Source organism: Colletotrichum gloeosporioides, assembly GCF_011800055.1.
Source record: "Colletotrichum gloeosporioides strain Lc1 chromosome Unknown consensus_19, whole genome shotgun sequence".
In the NCBI taxonomy this organism is placed as follows: Eukaryota; Fungi; Ascomycota; class Sordariomycetes; order Glomerellales; family Glomerellaceae; genus Colletotrichum; species Colletotrichum gloeosporioides.
In genome coordinates, this window is record NW_025544664.1 from 325,379 (window position 1) to 339,250 (window position 13,872).

The 13,872-nt window shown below is 50.2% G+C and overlaps 6 protein-coding genes and 1 pseudogene across 7 annotated transcripts; 4 read left to right on the forward strand and 3 right to left on the reverse strand.

Annotated features, from left to right (window-relative positions):
* Nucleotides 1–803: 803 nt before the first annotated feature.
* Nucleotides 804–1,718, reverse strand: GCG54_00006386 (NADPH-dependent 1-acyldihydroxyacetone phosphate reductase; the record flags this gene model as incomplete). The annotated part of the gene is made up of 1 exon (XM_045406389.1): nucleotides 804–1,718. The coding sequence occupies one exon, from the start codon at nucleotides 1,716–1,718 to the stop codon at nucleotides 804–806; it is 915 nt and encodes a 304-aa protein (XP_045267681.1).
* A 457-nt stretch (nucleotides 1,719–2,175) lies between these two features.
* Nucleotides 2,176–2,674, reverse strand: GCG54_00006387 (uncharacterized protein; the record flags this gene model as incomplete). Its single annotated transcript, XM_045406390.1, has 2 exons — nucleotides 2,176–2,411; nucleotides 2,461–2,674. 2 exons carry the CDS (start codon nucleotides 2,672–2,674, stop codon nucleotides 2,176–2,178), a joined length of 450 nt encoding a protein of 149 aa, XP_045267682.1.
* A 44-nt stretch (nucleotides 2,675–2,718) lies between these two features.
* Nucleotides 2,719–3,748, reverse strand: GCG54_00006388 (uncharacterized protein; the record flags this gene model as incomplete). The annotated part of the gene is made up of 2 exons (XM_045406391.1): nucleotides 2,719–3,009; nucleotides 3,296–3,748. The coding sequence occupies 2 exons, from the start codon at nucleotides 3,746–3,748 to the stop codon at nucleotides 2,719–2,721; spliced, it is 744 nt and encodes a 247-aa protein (XP_045267683.1).
* A 1,080-nt stretch (nucleotides 3,749–4,828) lies between these two features.
* Nucleotides 4,829–5,182, forward strand: GCG54_00006389 (Zinc finger protein rst2; the record flags this gene model as incomplete). Its single annotated transcript, XM_045406392.1, is given in 3 exon segments — nucleotides 4,829–4,859; nucleotides 4,873–4,919; nucleotides 5,009–5,182. The coding sequence occupies 3 exon segments, from the start codon at nucleotides 4,829–4,831 to the stop codon at nucleotides 5,180–5,182; spliced, it is 252 nt and encodes an 83-aa protein (XP_045267684.1).
* A 395-nt stretch (nucleotides 5,183–5,577) lies between these two features.
* On the forward strand, nucleotides 5,578–7,034 carry GCG54_00006390 (annotated as a pseudogene). The gene is made up of 3 exons: nucleotides 5,578–5,897; nucleotides 5,964–6,518; nucleotides 6,576–7,034. Coding segments are annotated over exons 1-3 (1,334 nt in total).
* A 1,001-nt stretch (nucleotides 7,035–8,035) lies between these two features.
* GCG54_00006391 (uncharacterized protein) lies at nucleotides 8,036–8,446 on the forward strand (the record flags this gene model as incomplete). The annotated part of the gene is made up of 1 exon (XM_045406393.1): nucleotides 8,036–8,446. One exon carries the CDS (start codon nucleotides 8,036–8,038, stop codon nucleotides 8,444–8,446), a length of 411 nt encoding a protein of 136 aa, XP_045267685.1.
* Nucleotides 8,447–12,923: 4,477 nt separating this feature from the next.
* GCG54_00006392 (uncharacterized protein) lies at nucleotides 12,924–13,778 on the forward strand (the record flags this gene model as incomplete). The annotated part of the gene is made up of 1 exon (XM_045406394.1): nucleotides 12,924–13,778. One exon carries the CDS (start codon nucleotides 12,924–12,926, stop codon nucleotides 13,776–13,778), a length of 855 nt encoding a protein of 284 aa, XP_045267686.1.
* Between the last annotated feature and the right edge of the window lie 94 nt (nucleotides 13,779–13,872).

Here is a 13,872-nt window from a genome sequence, read left to right on the forward strand (position 1 = left end):
AGAGAGGATTCATTGAATATGAATCCTATATAAATAACAGGTCTTCGTAGGCTGGATACACCGTAGACTAGTCAAATTCCGTTCAGTATCAAGTTTTGTTTCGGCGCGTAAGCGGCATCTTCGCAAACTGACGGCTTCTGTTCTCGCCCCTTCGTAGTGAAAGCTTTCCAGATTTAAGAACATTGAACTCTCATCTTGTTCCCTTTTGCACTTGACGATGTCTTGACTTGAAGTCACCAGCCTTGGCGAATGCTGTGTCAGCAGATGTCTTAGCGATGCTGTGCCGGCTAGGACGGCACATTTGGGCCACTTGGTAGGCTTCAACCCAAAGATAAGCTTAACACAAGATTTTCTGCCCAGCTTTGGTGTGCATCTTGACAGATGAACGATCTTGTGCCGGTTATCCAGGTTCAGTCGGCTCGTCGGCATCCTGGCTTCTACTTCTCCACATGATGCATAATAGGCCCAGCACCGATTCCGAGGCCGTGATGATGGTCTTTTGCCAATCCCTGTGAAGTCTGAGCTCAATCCCAGCGCGACGAGAATAGAAAGTATTCGCAGGTGTTTTAGTATGGCCGTGCTCGTGTGTAATCGTAGGGTTATCATGATCGCTGCGAGTGGGACATTGATGTCAAAGACAAGAGTAACAGAGTAAATCTTGTATCAGATGTGAGAGATTCTACTGTCTACCCTAGATGTTGACTGCTATATAGCTGCTTCTCAATTCTGTCGTTCTCTGGTTGCGAAAGACGCCTCCTTCCTCGACGCACTGCCATACCCGCATTCATGTCACTCCTACATCCTTATCGCCTGCCTTCCTTGATGATGTGCTCTACCACATCCAATTTGGTCATCTTCTTGAGCATCCCCTCAAAGATTCCTGGCGGTAGCATCGAAGCCACCCGCGACAAGAGTGCACTCTCGCCTCTCCAGATGACTCTCGGTGGATTCTTCACCAATAATGCTGAAGCCACCTCCGACGCCCACTGGTCCGGCGAGATGCCTCTGACCCGAAGCTCATCTTGGCTCATAGCCCGCTCCACGATCTCACGGGCTGGCTCGTAAATCGAGCCATCTGGCAGGCGTTCACCTGTGGTGTTGAACTTGTTGTTGGAGATCAGGTTTGTTTTCACACCGGCAGTCTTGAGCTCCACGACATGAATCCCAAAGGGTGCCAGCTCGAGACGCATCGTGTCGGAGAGTGAAGCAAAGGCCGCTTTTGACGAGTTGTAGATGCCTTGGAACGGTATCGCAGTGACTGATCCGACCGATGTGTGATTCACAATCATTACCTGAGCTGGATGGCCATCCTCAGACGGGGCTGCCGTTGATTTGATCAGGAGAGGCAGAAAAGCCTGCGTGACAGCCACTTGGGACCAGACGTTGACATTGAACATCTCTTTTGCTGCATCTAAAGAGGCGTCTGCAATGGGCATTGTGTAGCTTCCGGCCGCGTTGTTGACAAGCATGTCCAAGCCTTTTCCGTCGGGCAAGGACGAGGTAACAGAGGAGACAGCTGAGGCGATGGAAGATTTTGATGTAATGTCGAGAGCGACAGTTTCGATTCCCAGTTTTTCTAGCGGCATCATCTTGGACGCATCACGCGCCGTGGCGTAGACGTGATGACCTGCGTTGTGGAAGGCAATTGCGAGGGCCGCGCCCGTTCCGCCCGGTGTGCATCCTGTGATCAGGATTCTGAGTTGCCTTGGAGCAGACATGTTGAAATTGTATCCGAAAGATAGTCAGATGATGATGTTTGCTGATAGCGGCAGGTGGACAACCTGGCAAGGTGTTGTTTCATGAAGTAAGAGTCGAAATGCTTGTCTAAGAACTTAGAGGTTGATAACAAAGATCACAATCGCAGCCTAAAAGCAATATTTTGAACTATTTATACTCTGGAAGGGCTTCAGGCCTCCAGTGTCCTTCGTGCGTGTCGCTATCGTGCTGCGGATTTGCGGAGCGGACCGGCGGGCTTGAGTGGGCCCTCACCGGCGCCGCTCACCAAAAATCAGGCCGCTTCCGGCCAACTCCCAATCACGGACGGATTCTCCGCCACGGGTCCGCTCGGAGTCCGCTGCCAGAAAATTAGGCAGCCCCCGTGTTGTACGAGTCACCTTCGGCAAGATCGCATGCAATAGCAGCAATCTCAAGCTGATCTTTATTGAAAACACAAAATCAGCTTTCGGTCGTCTTTGAGGCACTGGGCATATTACCTTTCAAAGCCGCTACAGCACCAAAGCCTCTAGAGAAATGTGCGAGCACTCGAATAGCAGTCTCGACGTCATCTGAAAGTTTCTTTTGTATCTCCTGCGACACTCCATGATGTGTGCCTGCATGTGCTGATGAATCAAAGTGGGAAATCATCATGAGGGTGTACCCTGCAAGTAAACCAGAGCAAAAGCAAGGGGTGACTGATCTAAGTTCAGCAAAAAGTCTAGGGATTTGATATGCGTGACTCACGAGCAAATCCTGAATTAACCAGCTGATTCAAACCATTTACAATACTTGATGCAGACTCTTGGCATACAGCTTTAGACTGAGCAGCAGAGAGAAGGAATATCTTGGCTGCTTTCGCAGCATCCAACGATGTTGCACACTCCAAAGCGTCATCAGAGGTAGATACCCGAGAGCGAGAGTTGGTGTCAAAACGACTTAGGATACGTAGGTTATCCATCATGGCCCGATATCTATGCAGCTTGATGCGGGCGCTGTAGTAGGTTAACGTTTGGCCGCAATATAGAAGAAGTAACCGAACCTGTTTAATCGGATGCGGGCTGTGGTGCGGAAATAATCAGCGAGTCTTGACTCGCAACAATCTACTCCGGTTGTTCGATTATCTCCATTTTGTCCGCTGTCATCCAGCAGATGCACAATGATGTCGTCCATGATACGGAGATTATCATGCAAGGATTGTGCTGCTGTCTCAGAGTTGAATCCCTTTACCAAGGCAACAAGCAAAAGTGTTGCACCAACCAGTGTTTCTTCAGCGCGAATTATTTGCTCCCAGATCTATCTCAATCAGCTACATCGCCAAAGACGACCGTACCTACCCAACGAGTATTGAAAGCTCACCTCTGAACTCCCGGCAATGGTTGGATATGGTATGGTGACCTTACTGATGTCGATGGTTTCTGCGGGAGACTGATTTAAGACCAGCGTATGGTTAAAATATTATCTATTTCTCTTCATTTCTTCATCTTACCTTGCAATCAACAATGGATGCATTGCATATGCACATATACTGTGTGGTTTACCGTCAGATGTGCGTCCTTCAGCAAGGGCTTTGGCGACTCACTGTCATCCACCAAGCTCTTCGAAGGCTTTCCTCAAAGCGCACTTCCGGTCTCGACGTTGTTGTATTTGAAGACAGTTCTCTCAAAAAGCCAAAAGCCTTTTGGGCATAAGACGTCATTTGTTCAATGTCTCCTCTGCACAGATAGTGGTAGAGACTCAGTACGCAACATGCCAGTGGTCTCTCAAGTTCTCCGGGTACATTTGGATGAAACCTTGACGCGGAGAACGAATGAGTCTCCAAGACTTTTATGGCGTCCCAGCTTGTGATTGCGTGCAGCGCATGCTGAGAAAGAGATGTGCTCCTTTCAAGAATGTTTTCATCTGTTGCTTCAGGATAACTCTCGTGACCGCGCAGTTGCGGTAAGTGAGTAAGTATTGATAGAATAGCCAAGATTACCGGAGAAGAAGGCGAGTATGTGTTGACCGGTGGCATTGAGTCTGAGACGCTATCCATCATGCCGTCAACCGGTGGTGGCAGTACTGGAAAGGCTGGGTGAAGAAATCTGTAGTATGATCGCAGACTGTAATAAACCATTGGAACACTCAATATCAGCCCCAAACCCATAGAGTGCGAGATAACACGAATTGTCAGCTGGGGCAGGCATACACATCATCATCGGAGGTAAAGTTCCCAAAAAGGCGTCGAAGGGGCGAGACGATGGTTGCCGGTGAGCTTTCATAGCCAGCACGTGGATAAGTAGGTATACTAAAGATATCTGCAAAGAACTGGTTTAGATCTTCCTCTGTGTCGCCGTGGAAAATGTTGTTAAAATGCAATGCATCGAAATCATCATTAAAGAGGGGAGGGAGTCCAACGACTGTGTCTGGGTTGAGATCCCCCTCGACAGCCACTGCACTCTCCGTAAAACTGTTATGTGTTACGGTTTGGTGAGCCTCCACGTAATATCTCGTGTTCAAGGCTGATGGCCCCTGGCGAGGATTTTCATGGCGATTCTTTGCCGGCCGCAGGCCTCGACGGCTAGGGAGAAAAGTGCACGAATCGCCCTTTTGGAGGCACTAACGGATCTTGACTCAGAGTAGTGTCCATTTAGATGCGGGAGGAATCTACTCACCCGAGTGCATGGGTGATCGCCACTACATCGTACGCGAGATGCTCTGCTTGAAGGGTTTTAGAAGAGGCCCTTGAAGTCATCGAAGTAGGAAAGGGCGGGCGAACCAAGAGGTACAGGCAGACTTCGCAGGTGGATTCGCAAACTTCCGAGTCCCTGGCTTTCTTCCGGTCATCCTCGCGTCAGTCCTTTGACAGCTTCACCGTGGAAAGAAATGAAGTCAATGCCTGCCTGAAAAGGGCAGAGATAATTGTCTCCAATCTCGGGATTTGAGATGGAGAATTTCAGCTAGAGCCCGAGACCTTAATCCCGAAAATTGGAGACGTCATAGCGTCACCGTGGTAGTTCACGTATTCCTGGTGTCATGACTCGTCATATCGCAGCAAAAGGCAAGCAATTTTGGAACCCCGTTCTTTTGGAGACACTGAAGTCTCCAACACCGCACCAACAACGCACACATCCCCATGGAGATGCAGACAGATAGACCGCACATCTGTACATTTTGCAGCAGGGGGTTTCGGAAGCCCGAACATCTCCAACGACATATACGGACTCGTAAGTAGCCCTTGCACAAGTAACCGCAATCGTTACAGCTCTATTGCTGCTTCTGATATAGAGATCATGCTGACTACGTGACTGTTTAGATACGAAGGAGAAGCCATATGTTTGTGAATGCGGTTCATCTTTCGCTAGGAGAGACCTGCTACAGCGTCACAAGCGACTTCATCATGAGTCAAATAGCGATCCTTCTTACCATGAAGACCACCTTCCACCGCCGAGTCGTGTCAACGACTCAGTATCCGAGGGAACAGTGCTAAGGTCTGTTTCCAGAGATAATAAGACACTGCCGTTGCCCCCAGAATATTGCAGCCAGCGTAGGTCTCGAGTCTTGGCTACACTGTTGGTCAGTAACTGAGTCCGGTATCAGGGCCAGCTTTCCTACACTCAGCGCGAAGCAAACATGTTCTTCATGATTTCGAGGACTTCTTTCGTAACAGTGGTCTATTTAGGATTGCTGGAGACCTCGTCTCAAATAATAATAGTCAAGCTAGAAAAGAAGACCTGGCTCGCGTCTCAACCCAAAGGGTGCCCCCGCGCGATATCCTAAACTTGGAGGGACAAATCGCAGACCTCAACACGGAATCAAGAGGCGAAGCTCGTAAGTCTTTCCCCGAAATTGACTTACCTTGCTTTGAGTCCAAATACTCTGACAATGCACACATTGGCAGCCCATGAGACTCCCGAAGCATTATGGGAAGAATATCTTAAACACAAGCCGAGCTTTACCATCCCATCTACTCAAACACGAACTCGATATTACAACTCCTTCATGAAAAATGGGAGAATGACCTTAGTACACAGCAGTGTTGACCCCGAAAAACTGCACATCGGTTTTCAGACGGCGATGCTTGCACTAGGAGCGCTTTACCTATTCGAAACCGACAGTGGGGAGATGCTCTATGAAGCCAGTAGATCCTTCACCCGTGGTTCTATTGCAACCAGTCATAGAGCAACAAACCATTCTGGTCTATCGTGAGTAATATTTGACAACTCTCTGCTTCTTTACCTTTACGAGCACATGGTCTAACACTTCGGAAGAATTGAGCTCCAGCATGCAAGCACATTTCTGTTACTATCAGAATACGTTAAAATAGCACAACCGAGTAACTTGGTAAAAGAACTACGTTTTCTCGATTGCAAACTGAGCTATTGGTACCACCTCAGCATCGCCTCGGCTGTGGTGCCTTTGGAAACCGAGTTGCAACGGCATGTCACGACCGAGATGGTCCAGCGCAGCTTTGCGTTTGCGTTTTGCGCTCTAGCAATCCATAGCTATCTCTCGGAGTCTCCAATGCCGTCTTTTTCGGCTAGTCATCAACTCCAACTGCCATGTCCGCGAAGCCTATGGAATGGCCTGGAACACGATCTTATTCCTCACACAGAGGAAAATACAGCTGTGGCGGTATACGAAAAGCTTTTCCGCTATGAGGATGAACTTGAGACAAATTTGAGACGTAACCATGTTCCCCAACTTGCCACCGAAGGGGTGTGGGTTTTGCTGGGACTTCACCTGCAGCGTTTGAAGTTCACACGAGAGGCTGCTCACCTTCAAACTTTTGAAACCCTTGCAAGGTCAGAGAGTGAACAACTTGAGTAAGCCTTAACCAGAGCATACGATAGCCAACGATTGCAACTACTAACTAAACGCAGTAAAGTGACGTTGCTCCTCATCAAATACTGTGATGCCGCAGCAGACTTGTCTTCGAGAGATGTTGCAGACCAGAGATTGCATAATGACTGCAGGGGTCTCTTGCGTCTCGTTTACTCGCGAAGATTGTTAGAAAGCACAGTTTCTACATCCCTGGCGCTGAATCTCTTTGATCCCACAGGGATTGCATCCAAGTTGATGAACCTGCCTTCCGAAATACAACTATCCTCCGCACTTAAACTTTCAGCCATCGGGGAATATGTTGGTTTCATGGAGGAGCCTGCAAATAGTGGTGTTGCATTCTTTGTGCGTATGTCAGCCAGTAAGTGGGGATTTGAGATGGCTCTATCAGCCTTTTATTCCGCCATTCTTGTCACGAAATGGCTGTCGCATTTGATTAGCCGCCAAACAAGGAGCCAAGGTCAGTCCTCATGGTGCATTTCCTCCCCTACTATGACTGACAGAGTCAAGCTGAGCGGGAGCTTCTTGAGAGGGTTGAGACACTTGTCACGATGATGCTATCGTCCCTCGGCGATCTCCGCGACTCATGTTCTCGAAAACGAATGGATTATCTTCCTTACTTGATCTTGAAGTTCTGGTCTCGCGTGCTACAGACATTCGAGAATAAGCCTTTTTCACAGGTGCTGGGGAGATCTCTCGAGCTGCTGACCCGAGATGTAGGTAATATACAGGGGTAAGGGTTCGATGAGGAGATCTGCGGGCGGAATGAAAGATTGCGCTGTACCAGCTTCCAAACTCACCAGGAAAATATAGATGACAATGAAGGCGGTCAAGTTGAGAACCAAAACGCGATTTTCATTATCAAGCCCAGAGACGAGACACATAATCGACCCTCTGTAATTACAGGCGGTAAACCATCCACGAGAGCTGCCGTATGTGTGCCCACTATGAGGGTATTAATTCACCATCTGGTTCTACTAAGGAACATTAGATTCATGCTAATTTTCAACTGCCAAATGCTACTTACTAATGGACGCTCGAACAATTAGTGAACTGGTGGTGGGCTACTATGTCGCGCGGGGACCTTCCCCTGGCGCCTCCAAAGTCTCCAACTTCAATCGGGGTCCAAAAGAGTAGATCCCGACTTAGTGGGGTCACGGCGGCATCGCCGCGAGCATCACGTCACTGGGCACTGCTGTCCTGCTCTCCGTCTTCTAGAGCCTTTTTGTGTCTCTGCTTTTCTCTCTTGTATTTATATGGAGGAGACACGAAGTGCAAGCCACAGATCTCAACAAATATTTCAGCATCCCATACCATTGGCTCTACGTGCCACCATACCGTAGCCTGAGCTTCATCAAGAGAGGCACCGCTTTGCAGGTGAGTTCAGTAAATCTTGTCTTCAAATCTAGTTGAAAATTCCGGATTTCCCATTGTATTCTGACAGCGTGGCGAGTTGTTAGACAAGCGCTGTAGTCCAGGGTCAGGCACGAACAAAGCAGTTATGGCATCCCTCAAGTTCAACAACCCGCCCGGTGCCGCACAAAAGCACAGTGATCTTGGGCACTACTCCCAGTCCGTCGATCTCGGCAACGGTACCGTCAAGTGTTCGGGGCAGGGAGGTTGGGATCCTGAGTCCGGGGCCCTTGACGCGAACAACAGCAAGAAGCAAGTTGCGCTGGCCATGGAGAATGTCGACATCGTCCTCAAAGCAGCAGGCCTTCGCGGGTGGGAGGATGTTTACTCGCTTCGTTCGTATCACTGCGACATTCGGACTTCATGGGAGCAGACGGTTGAGGCCCTGAGGGAGCGCATCCCTAACCACCGACCGATTTGGACAGCGGTTGCTGTTCCGCATCTCGCTTTCCCGGCAATGCTGATCGAGCTGGAGGTCGAGGCTAAGCGCCAGGAGTAGGCACGATAGACATACTGGAGGGCCTCGGAGTCGCCATCACCGACCTCTTCAAAGCAACTTTCACAGGTCAAACTACGATAGACTCTTCAGTATAATGGATTGTTCATCGATTCGGTTCGGTTCGGTGGGGTTCATGTCGGTGTTCATAATGCCTCGCGAATGAAATGATGGGCTAGTAGCACGATATCGAAGCTTGAAACATCATGGGGCGTAAGGACTACGGTGATGAATGGTGCTTTTGTTTCAGGCGTGGAGGATTCGACCTTCGGCGACGGCTGGGGGTTCTTGACGTGTTTTGGGAAGTTTAACTGCGCGTGTGTCAGGACTGTTAGCAAATGTTCAACCACATTCAAATCAGAAGAAAATACTTGCGAAATGGACTACCGCAGTATTGAAATTGGTATTCAAGATGTGGAAAGGTGCTTGTTGTCGATCTTGCTGTCTGGTCTGCGCGAGGTGGTGCTTCTAGGCATAGAATCCCTCCAACGATGTCACTACCCCTAGACCTCGATTTGCCTCGTGATAGAAGTCCAGCGAACGTCAGAGCCCTTCGTTTGAGACTTGAGAGTCAGGTTCCTAAGGCAAACCTTCGTGAACGATGATCAAAGGCGTTATCGGAAACACGATCCCCAAAGATAACATCGATGGGTTACTGTAGAGAATGAGTGGTGAGGAGAAACAGGACCGAGAATGCCAAGAGATTTTTGGATTTTATATGATTATTTTGCGTACGCTGTACGTACCTTTCATTGACGTATTCTTGGGGACGCATAGCATGGCAGTTACGGCGCGTGTCCTTGAGTGGGTTCTGTCACTGGCGACCACCTCCCCCTGATCCAGTCTTAGGGCACCAGGCATTTACTTTGAATTTCCCCAGCCCTCGTCGACCAGACGCAAATCCTTTGTCATATCAACAGCCTGCTCCTGATTGAGCTAAAACATAGATGTACATTATTCATCTCATCTTGTGGTGTAACTATTCAGTGCACAAGATGATGGTGTGTAGCGTAGATTGAAGCTTCTATTGCAAGATCGTGCAGACGCAGAGAACATAGCATGGGATGCACTGGATTAGAACGAGCGACGTACCTTCGTACCTGACCTGCAGCCATGCGCCAACAGCGTCCATGTAGGAAATATTTTCAAGGAGTTATCGCGAGGGCATCGGACCTTCGGTTGCCCAGGCTTCGTTTGGAGAGACGCACTAGGTAGCTCCGTATCATGTTCACATTTGAACCTCGCCATCCCAGTCCCAATGCCCCTTCAATAACGTGGATGTTGAGGCAGGCCATAGATTCATGGACGGCGCCCCGGTAGAACCAAGAACATCCCGGAGACGAACACGATCTCCTTCGTGGTCCTCTGTAGGGTTTCATGTTTAAAGAGCCTGTGTCTCTCAGCGGTCGCACGGATCACGGCCGATTCGGTCTTCCGGACATTCGGAACATCTTCACTTTTGGGATTGGCGCCCATCAAGTAGATCTGGGAACATGACCCGAACCAAGGATGGAACGATCGAGGTTCTATGGACACGATTTGACCCGAGCGTCTGATCCTTCTTGCCTCGCATCTTTCTTCCAGGCTCTTTTAGGTTCGCCCGAGACGCTGATAGGACAAGCTGGGACGAGGTTGCCCCGTAAAAGTATCGCAATCTCCCCCTACTAGCATGTACAGCCTGTTCCAGCTTGAATTTCTTTCATCAATTGATATCACTGTGGCAGAAGACATCTTCTTGGGTAGGTAGGTGTATTAGTTCACAGGAAAGGCTCCGTGACACACTGTTATTCATTGGTCTTCGCAAGATTGAGAAAGCACAATGACCTCGTGTTCTGGTGAGTCTTCATGATCATGAGATCTCGAAAAATGTCTCAGTCATACCGGCAGGTACATGGTTTCGATGCAATGGATCCTCGTGAGTGCAGACTAGCATGGCTGGGCCAATTCCGTGGGCGCGACGCCTAACTCGTCGCCCCCAAAAACCCCTGAAGCTCAATGACAATTTCGTCTTCCGCGACGAAGTACACTGGACTATAGCCACACAAATATTCCCCATATCCATGGCTTTGGCATCAAGGAGGGGTCACTGGTGGTGGGCGTATCGGAACTTTCGTCAACTGGAGACGACCCCGAGATACAAATACGCTTCCTGACCTGACCAACAGACAGTGCTGGTACCACACGCACAGAGAGAGACCGTCGAAAACTAAGAACTAGCGCTATTACAGGTTCGTCATCCACGCCAAAATGGCCTGGTCAGTGAAATCATCCCGTTGAGCATAATTGCACCGTGAAGACTCTCGCTTTCAAATCAATCAATGGCAGCGGCAGGTTGACTAGGCCTTTTGTGGGTAGTTTTACTGCTCTAATTCCTTCAATTATGTTTAGTGGTTGTTCTGGACGCCTTTCACCAGAACACGGTGAAGTCACGAACAGACGTAAGCGTTTGTGCCCGCGACAGTAGCTTCTTCAGATGGTAAACACCCCAAATGGGACGTTGTCCGAACTTCAGACGCGCTTGTAGAGAAGGCCCACCTGTCACGCGAACCACTTTGTTTTGGTTCATAAGTTCCATTCCATCCAGAGGAAATTTTCAGTAGCCCTGTTTGGTAAGAATTGCCCTCTCGGCAATGGAGCCAATCTCTAGTGCACCCGGGTCGTAGCACCCAGAGCATACCTTTCACTTCTAAGATCGCCGTACATCTCCTCCCGATTTACCCGTAAGTTTAGAAAGTGAGAACTCGAACGAGTAATACTCCCCCTTAAACCACATACAGTTTTCACGTTCGCACATTCTCCAACATCGCCAATATTCCCACCACACATTAAAGCTTCAGCTCGGATAATACGCAGGAGCCTGAGCTTTGCAGCTCCAGGGATCAGATCTCAGATACCGCCTGCTTTGGCGTAGTCAGACACGGCTCGTCCCGAACTTTACGACCGGTTCGTAGTTCGGTTCTGTCCCCGAATACGCCACGTTTATTAGTCTGTAACCGTGCTATCGGTCCACTGTCTGGCCGCCACTTCGAGAATACAGGGCTCTCGCATATCACCCTACTGGTAATTAAGGAGTCCATATTTGTGCCAAAATAGTCTAGTTGCCAAGACGAGAGACGTTTGATCTGTCCGAGATTCATTTGTTCCGGAATCCTTGTCGGCGCGTTGTCATTGTATGACAAACAAGAACAACAACGCCGGACTGCAGGTTTAGATTCTCATGCTCGCACGACGCAGGAGTATCACCAAGTTCTATTGCTTATGGAGAGTGAGACCATGGTATTTTGTTAGCTTTTCGTTCACAGCCACAGCAAATGGTACTCCAGCGCCACCACTCGGACTTATTGTATAACAGCCTTCTGAGGACACCAGGACGCCTCGTTCCACTTATCGCCAGTTGCGGAAGGCTTGAGACGCCATTCCCAGGTCAATTACTGGTGGAAAGTGCAGCGATTTCCGATGCCATGTACGATCCACTAGATGCGTATGGGTCTGGGTGGATGATTCAAGCGTTGGTCATGTTGAACGCCGAGCCCCAATGTGGTGACTGCCAGGGGCTACCGGCACACAGCCGCTTGGCAGGCAAAAATATCCCGGTGAGAGTAAAGAGGGTGCTGGAAGGGCCCCATATCAACGACAAACTTCCAAAGCAATGCCGCGGGGCTTCTTTCCGCGGTCCGCTTGGAAGAAGCTCTACCAACAGTATTGAACGGGGTCCCGTGAGCTTAGAAACCGATGGAAGTTGTTATGGGTTTATCAACAGATTACGGGAATTGTCCTGATTTGCTGACATTAATTCTTCCAGCGAGTCTGGAGCAGTTCAAACGCATGACCACTTCCTTTCCTGGAGAGCCACAACCTCCACGAAGACAACCAAAGAATCGGGACTCAACTCCATAGATCAGATGATCCTTGAGAAATGAACCTGATCCTGTTCTATGCGCTGACGGGAAGCCTAGAACACGAAGTGACCAGGGGGCGAAGAGTTTCAGGGGGAGCCCCCGTGCTACCCCACAGACAGCGGCCTCGAAAAGGCTGGCGGCCTGGTCAGCGTTTAGATAGACCAAGCCCGTTGCTGACATACAAACCAATGGGATTGGAGCAAGCCATACTTTGGGCTGATTGTATTGGACCAGGACTTGGGCCCTGCACCCAATCTATCTCGCGCACATCAGGGCCATCGAGCGAGGGCGATTGATGAAAATGGGAATTCGCGGGTTCCCCTTAGACAATATTGCGAGATCTAGATGGGTCAAGGGGGTTCAAGCTGTCAAATTAACTCTTAGAGTTAAAGCTCTTGACCTTCATTGACGGTGTATTTAAACAGCACCACATCCGTCCTTCTAGAGGCTTGTAATCAACTCAGCTCGACATCAGCTTCCAGACACTCTTTGTTTCTCATTCCATTCTTTGATTCTACCATTCACTCATTCGACTTGAAGTCGTTTCATTCTTTACAATTCACCTCCAATCAACCATCAAAATGAAGACCACCGTCGTTCTTTCCGCCCTTCTCGGCCTCTCCTCCGCTCACTACACCTTCGACAAACTCCTTGTCAACGGTGCTCAGCAGGGTGGTGACAACACCTACATCCGCAAGCACCAGAACACCTACATGCCCACCAAGTTCAAGAACATCCCCTCCGGATCCATCGCCCCCACCGATGCCGACTTCACCTGCAACAAGGGATCCACCGGCGCCGCCTCTGTCATGAAGGTCAAGGCCGGCGACAAGGTCGGCCTCAAGCAGGCCTTCGGTGGCACCGGCATGCTCCACCCCGGCCCTACCCAGGTCTACATGAGCCCCGTCACCGACGCCAAGACCGACAAGGGCACCCAGTGGTACAAGGTCAGCCAGTCCCTGCTCTGCAAGGCCGGCGACGCCGCCTCCCTTCGCACCACCGCCTGGTGCAGCTACGGCGAGGACAACGTCAACTTCGTCGTTCCCTCCACCATCCCCAACGGACAGTACCTCGTCCGCGGCGAGCACATCGGCCTTCACGGAGCCCACGATGGACAGGCTGAGTTCTACTACGCCTGCGCCCAGCTCGAGGTCACCGGCAACTCCGCCACCAGCATGCCCGGCACTGGCGTCTCCATCCCTGGTGTCTACAAGCAGGCCGATGCCGCCGTCAACTTCAGCCTCTGGAGCTCTTCTACCTCCTACAACGTCATCCCCGGCCCTGATGTCATCCCCGGTGGTACCACCCGTGGCAGCGCCAACGGATCCAGCGGCGACAAGATTGCCACTGTTGCCGGCGGTAGCAACGCCTCCTCTGCCAGCACTGTCACCTCTGTCAAGCCCGCTGCCGCTGCTGCTGCCACTTCTGATTGCTAAATGCGCATAGTCCTGCTTGAAGCCAGCAAAGATTGCTGGCGGGGAAGTTTAGGGGGCGGGAGTCGCCTCTATAGATGACGACGGTTTTCTTCAG